The 7,500-nt window shown below is 42.4% G+C and overlaps 1 protein-coding gene across 25 annotated transcripts in view; it reads right to left on the bottom strand.

Moving 5' to 3' along the window:
* EBF3 (EBF transcription factor 3) overlaps positions 1-7,500 on the bottom strand; it is a 127,853-nt gene that overhangs the window by 39,956 nt on the left and 80,397 nt on the right. For 13 of the 25 annotated variants that reach the window (XM_075107799.1, XM_075107788.1, XM_075107798.1 and 10 more), the window contains exons 7-8: positions 3,569-3,650; positions 424-568 (exon numbers count right to left, since the gene is read on the bottom strand). In XM_075107799.1, the coding sequence (XP_074963900.1) occupies positions 424-568; positions 3,569-3,650 (227 nt within the window). The remainder of the gene's footprint in view (positions 1-423; positions 569-3,568; positions 3,651-7,500) is intronic. The other 12 variants (XM_075107803.1, XM_075107802.1, XM_075107793.1 and 9 more) reach the window with 1 other exon arrangement.

Here is a 7,500-nt window from a genome sequence, read left to right on the forward strand (position 1 = left end):
CGGTCATGTTTTTACCATCCACTTAAACTTGCATACATAACCTGAGACTGTACCTCTGGATCAAGGAATATGACAAGCCAAAATAAAATCAAGTCAAATTAAATAGCAAGAAAAAGCTGCAAGCAAAACAAGACTGAAAAAAAAAATAAAGTAGAAAAAGATGAAAAATTGGTTGTGACTGCAAAACTGTAAGTATTAAATAAAGAAAGAAGTCAGAAGCAAATTCAGGAGTGACCGTATTCTGGTTGACAAGGGCTGAGAAATACTAATGGACTTTTTTAATAGGTGGTTTGACGGATGAGAGAAGAAATTATGTAAAAGCAAATGTAGTAGTGTATCAACGTAAAGTATGGTGCAAAAAAAAAAAAACTAAAAAAAAAAAAAGCATTGCAAATAAAAAAAGACATGTAAATGTGTGCCTACCATTTTCCAGATAAGAAGGGGCCGTACCTTCTGAGGGGTCAAGGCGGCGAGCCCGCCTCCCGTGTTTGGAATTGTTGTGTACAAACATGTTGTCTGAGACAGCCAGCACGTGGCCATCCACATTGACTGTTGTTGATACAACAACCTGAAAAAGAAAACAAAACCCGCGATTTAAAAAATCCTGCGCATTTTCACCAGCCTAGATACAGAATCAGATCTTTTAAGACAAAACAACGTCACAGCCTGTTACTTTTCGCTTTAAACGAAGTGAGTGACAACTACGAATACATCTTTGTTTATGTGGCTAACACTGGTGATTTTTAACTCACAATTGTTTCTCTTCAGAACCTGCTACACTAATTAGAGTTTAATCTCCTATTATGCTAACAAATGAATTCAATTCAGGGAAATATTCTTCTAGCCATTAGTTTCAGAAACACCCCTCTAGCCACTCATTTTAAAAGCTGCTGTTTTGATTGATCTGTTGATATATTGATTAGATAGTTTATCTAATTAAAATTTGTTCACTTGAGACTGTCTTCAAATGAAGGGTTGTGAGGATTCCAAATAAAAAAAGCTTAATAAATCAGGAACCATCGTAACTCCCCATTTTTTCTTCAGTAAATGATCTCCAGGTCAGTTTTACAATTACATTTAATGTCTGATAATGAACTTTTTTGCATCTGAAAAGATCGAGTTGAATATGAATAGTGAAAGTGTTTTCAATCCATGAAAAGTATCCCTTCTCAAGTTCATTTGGATGGTGATTGACCCTGGTATGTCAATGGAATTTCCTCCTTTATTTTTGAGTGAAAGGCTCCTATTCTTGTGTCCAGGTTCAGAGTCCGGCCATAGAAGAGATGATGGATAGGGCCTTCTTTGGCTTCCAGCTGCTTCTCAGTAGAAAATGGAAAAGGAACATATGCAAAATGCACAACCTTCCCGAAAAAAACACCTACACAATGGAGTTGTGAAACTCCTTCCGGAAGCGATATTGCAGGAACACAAGCCAAAGAGGAAACCGTGAGATGTGCCTGTGTTTGTGTGGAACACGGCTTCATAGGTCGGTCGCTATTATCCCAGAGAGACATTTACATCTTATTTAAATACTCCAGCATGGGCCCTGTGCTGTGGGTTCCAGGTTTTCTAAATGAAGTAGTCACTGCAGCGTTTTCTTTGGGGCTTAACGTTAGCAGAGTCCTTATAATCAATGGCTACGTTAGGCCTTATCAACCCTACTGGTGACGGCGGCGAAAGCTCGTACAAATTCTAGCTTTCGCCTTCTGTTTATTTTGCTTTTGGACGTAACAAAAATGATTGCCAGGGTTGTCACACCAGCCTCTACACCCAAACACTTAATGAACAAAAATGGAAGGGTTAAAACTAGCCTCCTTTTGCACAGAGCTGGTCCAAGGCGTCAGAAGAAAATTCTTGCCTGCTTCTATGTTTTGGATCACCTCTGATCCTGCTTCTTATTCACAGCCCATAATTAGCTTTCAGCTATCGCAGCACCTTTGCTGCGTATCCTGCCTCCTTTGAGACAGCCATCTGCGGTACCCTTTAGAGCAGCCCCGGGGCAGTTCTCCGCCAGGCTGCTCTGCTTCCCTACCTTTCTCCTCCCAGAAGTGGACACTTGCACTCTTGTCAACATCCACCTAGGAGAGGGCTGAGGTTGCACACTCACCTCGGCCGCAGAGCTGCTGCCAGGCCACGGGGCTACCCGATTGCACTTTTAATGAGATTTTAAGAAATTTTAAGAAATATTGCAAAACATACAAGTGCGATTTTTTTCAGCAAAGGTTTCTGGATTTTGTTCCTAGAACATGGTATATTAAAAAGACAGAGAAAGGCGTATATAAAAATGACAACTATTTTTGTTCTGTCATGTATATATAGGTCAGTCACCAAGGGAAAATACTGTAGTTCAGCAAAAGAAAGTAGACATGCTATGCTTTGTTATATCGGCTTATTCCTGCAGCGCACCTAAAGAAAGGTGCTGAGACAGTGAAACCAGTTAAAAATATTGTTCAAGATCTGACACACTGTTAAGTCCAGTTAAACCTTCTGAGAGGCAGGGAGATTAGCTAAAAAGACCCGGGAAGGTCTTTCTGGTGCCTACTGGCTCCATTGTCGACCACAAGATCACTCATGACTGATGCTTCATTTAGTCATCGGTGAGACAAAGAGGACATTTCCACTCATTCCAGGTTTGACCTTCTGTTCTGTTCAGATGGATCAATATCACCAATGCCACGTGAAGCCGAGATGCATGAAAAATGGAAGCTTGGCTCAATTGTTTTGAAGAAATATTTTTTTCCAGCTACAGATCTTTTCTGTTGGCTGGCTCAAGGGTTCTGGCTTCACCGGTTGGTTGGCTGTGCATGAAAACAGATGTCACATGTTTTGCTATCAACTTTAACCACAAGTTATTCTTCTCAAAAACAAGAAAGTTTTGAACATCTCAGTACCAGTTTATTATTAGTCTCAAATATGAATCATTGCGGAATATTTTGAAATAAAAAGCATACATTTCCTAACAAGCATTTCAAATGACCCCAAATACGGAGGAAACCATTTGTCCGTCACGTCAGCTGTCTCTCTGTAGTGTTATGATTCACCACAGGGTATTTCAAAAGCTGTAAGGAGAAAGTGAAGCATTAAACGTTTTCTAACACAGTTGGCATAGAAATACGTGGTTGGGCCACCACTGTTGGATTTACAAGTTGTGAATGTGAAAAACCCCTGTGTGAGATCCAAACTTCACTGCGCTCCACGGCCACGTCGGTTAATAAGATTAAGCTACTCGGTGTGTCTATGTAAAACCTCTGTAGGTCTGAGCACTCGCTGCACTACAACGCAAGGCGTTAGCCTGAAGGAAAACTATGGAAACACTTTCTGAGGCGAGACCCACTTGTTTCAGCATTGATCCATTACAGCCCACTCAAGAACTCGGCGAGTCCCAAGAACCAGCATTGAAATTAGTGGGGAAAACGTAAAATACCGACTGCGTGGCTTTTTTAAAGGCACGCAGCATTGGAACTACACTAAGTAGCAGCGCTGGTACTGGTTTTTCGTAAAAAAAGTTCAAGATGAAGATGCGAGCAAGCCTTTAATATATCCTTTGCCTTTTAAGAGGGATCTGTACCTGGAATCTTCGCATGTCTCGCGGGTTGCCTGCATTCTTCAAACAGTTCTGATTGCACTTGAGGAAAAACTTTAGGAAGAATCTATAAAAATACAAAATTGAAATCTATTAGATTCATCAAAATGTAAATCCAATTTTTAAAAAGTTTAATAAAATTTAATCATAAATAGTTATACCCCAAAGAATACTGGTAGTGAAATATTACTTTCCTATTACTTAATGAACTTATTTTAAAGCGTAAGATCTCTGTCGTAAACAGAACATTATTGCCAGGGAAAGGCAAATTTATATTTTTAATTTTTCAACGACTACAAATGTATTGACTCCAGGCCATATCCTTAGCTCGGTGTGGGAAAGTTGATTTCAATGACTCATTGACTTCAAAGTCAATGACTTACACCAGATGAGAATTTGTCTCTATTTTTTTTAATACATTTTATTTTTTCACAACTTATATTAGCAGTAATGACCTCTATGTCGAAAAATTCCAAGGTAATGAATGATCAATCTTCTGAAAAACACTTGGCTTTGCCTCCGGTTTGGAAACTCTCGCTATTCAAAGGGACTCGATCCAACTCCTGCTGACTCCAGGGAGATCCAGGCGGGATCTGCCCACCGGCAAGGCCCCGCTTCCCTCATTGTTTTTGAAAGGAAAGGAACATGGCAAATTAGGCCCTGTCTTACGACCTCTTCAACCTTTGCCAGCCTTTAACTATGAGGTGTCACTCTACCCAGGGATGGAAATCCAGCTTATTTTTGCTGAGCGGTAACCAGCAATTATTTAGGACTAACCCTTATCATCTAGGCATCCCCCCATAAACCGCCTTTGCAGCAGCGCTGCCTCCCGGGAACACAGCAAGCACTTATAGGAAGGGCAAAAGCTTGGAAAGGTGCAAACTCCTTTATGCTGCCCTCCAGTACTGGAGGATCGGGGATGTCTCCACCCTCCAGGCTACGCATGCGGGAGGGTGTTCACAGCCCAGCGCCTCCTCTTTCCTGTATGTAGCAATATTTTCACAATTCATAATTAAAATAAAGTTCTATAGGTCTGGTTTTCAGCTAATAATTGATGGCTAATGACAAGCGAGGCTCAGGACTTTCTCCTCGTGCAGAATTTCTCACACGGACCAGCCCGGCAGCTTGGGCTGCCCAACTCTATAGACGTTGAATAGCGAGGTTAGGCAGAGCTTAACATTTGGAATATGAACAATTCTCATTTAGTCATGTCAATCTTTACGAGTCTGTGACTACTCTCGCTGTATGCATCTCACAGAAGTTTCCATGTGCCCACAGCGTTGCTGGCAGGGGGCAAGCCAGGCCCCTCTTCCCTTCTTCAGAGCCCAACACGGCCCAGCCACGGCCGACAGAAAGTACAGCTGCGGCTGCACCGTGTCGCGCTCGCTCCTGCAGAGCTTCGGCGGGTGGACAGGAGCATTACAGAGCGTCCCCCTTATCACAAAGTGGTGCTTTTAATGACAGCTCTTCCTTTTCAGTCAAACCTTGAGCGGGACCCTAATATTAATACGAGATGCTAACGCTGAAGGAGCAATCTCTCATATCAGAGAGGCAAGGAGGGAAATGACTAGGTTTACTGAAACTGTGCATAAATAAATTGATACTTTTAGTTTAGCTGAATGCACGTTTCTTTAAAAGTTCCTATCCCAAAGTCTGTAAAGGAGGTTTGGCTGTTGAGCTGAAAGAGCACTGGATTTGCGCGGCGGTTGATGTGATCTCCAGGCTCGGATGCTCACCTGAACTCGGATTTTCTGGACACCGTCGCAGGGACACTATCAGCAGCTCCTCAAAGCCTTTGTCAGCCACACCCTCACCCTAATTTTATCCGCCTTGGTTTTGGGGTTATTTTTTAAGATACTTAGGATCTCCAGATCAACCGAGTATAACCTAAACGTAACAGCATTTCCATCATACCTCTATTCTTTCTTGCACACCTTCCACTGCCTGGACTGCGATGGTGTGCAAGGACCAGCTGATGCCCACGTCAGTACGGGACCACCAGGCACTGGAGAGTCAGGAGCTGGGGAGAGCCTCCAGCTTTACAGCTACTTAGTGCCACAGTCAGGCTGAAGATGAGTATCTTATCTTTTTTTTTTTTTTCTGATCTCAAATGGGTGTTGTGAGGCTTATTGAGCTAATGTTTGTAAATTGCTCTGAAATTCTCCAATGAATTGTGCACTAGGAATGCTAAGTATCACTCCTCGTGGGTTGTTTTTAACGTGAAGCGTTCGTGATGAATTGTTTCTGTACAGAGAGCTCGCATCCTGTCAGAAAAAAGGGCCGTTAAGCACCCTTTCACTGATCATCAGCTGGAACTGGTATTTGTTCAATTATTTGGTGAAAAGGGCCCACGTTTGGTGAAATTAGGCATCTTCACATTTACCAGGATGACCCTGAGCACTGGGCTAAATATTGAAGCCACACGGCTGGGGTGAACACAAGCAGCACTTGCATTTCAGCTCTGCTGCCTTCCTTGATACTGAGATATGTTATTTTATTTTTTAATCCGAGTTTCCAGAGCACAGGTGGCATCGAGACAAGATTTTCAGAGGAAGACAACACAAGTTAAAAACCACGTTCCCAGGCAGGGCGTTTCTCAAAGCCTGCCGGGAGAGGATGACCGACTTGATCGTTCCTCTCTGCTGGCCAACAAGGACCGCGGGCGTAACGGACCCATCGCTACCGCAGCGAGAACAGGACCAGGCGCTGTCTCTGCTCTCCTTGCGCTCCTGAGACAAGAGCGCTGCGACAGAGTAAGGAGCGAGGAGCTAGATCAGAGCGCGGTGTGGTCGTGTCTCAAACTTCGTTGCTACCAACAGAATGAGAATACAAACCCTTCTAGATTTGCCTCTCCCTGCTATATTTTGAATTCCATGCAAAAATGTAGTCTTTCTAATAAATACAGTCTTGCAGGACAGCCTTCCTAAACATACTAAGCTGTTCCTAAAATACTGATACGGATAGAAATGCAGTCTTTGTGATGTTCCTTTGCTCTGATTTTTTCACACTGCTGGAAAGGGGACTGCTACCCTCTTAATTAAAATGTATTACCTACCACAAGACTTCACTATTTTAAGATAAAATTTACATCTTTTATTAACTCACCTCACCTATACACTTAGCTCGTGATGCCTCTCAACGCCCATCTGCCATCCCTGTACAGTAAGTCACTTGATATTCCACCCACCAATTTTTCCTAACAACCACTGTGCAATTAAACTCAACACGTTCTGTTGCGAGGTAAATTAGGCACACCTGCGGCCAGACTTCATTTGAACTGCATCAGAAAAGGACCTAACAAGGTGAGAGCGTACCACAAAGTTATAGGCCTGTCAAGCAATTAGGTTTTCACTTCTGGGACATCCGCACAGTGCAATTATGCTACACATTACAACCTGGCTAATCTTCTGAACAAATGTCATGTCTCGGAGAAGCTAGTAAAAGCAGTTCATCTGCAAATGTGTCTGCTCTTAAGCCTCCACCTTATGCACATAACAACCTAGGGGAGACTTTCTTGTGATATGAAAGATGCTTTTCCCATAGAAGATTTTTTAAACCCTGCAAGTGTCTTTTCATCCTTTTCACCTCTTCTTAACCTTTTTGAGAGGAGGTTTCGTAGCAAATAGACCAGAAAGACTTTTGTACTTGAATTTCAACACCAAGCAAGAAAATACTTGGTATTACAAGCACAAGCGGTGGCTTTAGTTTGGTCCAATCCAAATATTGTTTGGCTAAAGGAATATTTGTGGCAGAAAACCACCTATTACATCTAGAAACACCATTAGTAAAGCGTATTTCCACCAGACCCCAAACAGAAGCATCATTCATGCAAATAAACCTCAGCAGGAAGGAAATGTTTATTTCTTTTTATTTCAGATACTGAGTACGAGTGTCCTGGCGACAAGACCCTAAACCAG

The sequence above is a fragment of the Phalacrocorax aristotelis genome, chromosome 12 (assembly GCF_949628215.1).
Source record: "Phalacrocorax aristotelis chromosome 12, bGulAri2.1, whole genome shotgun sequence".
Classification (NCBI taxonomy): Eukaryota; Metazoa; Chordata; class Aves; order Suliformes; family Phalacrocoracidae; genus Phalacrocorax; species Phalacrocorax aristotelis.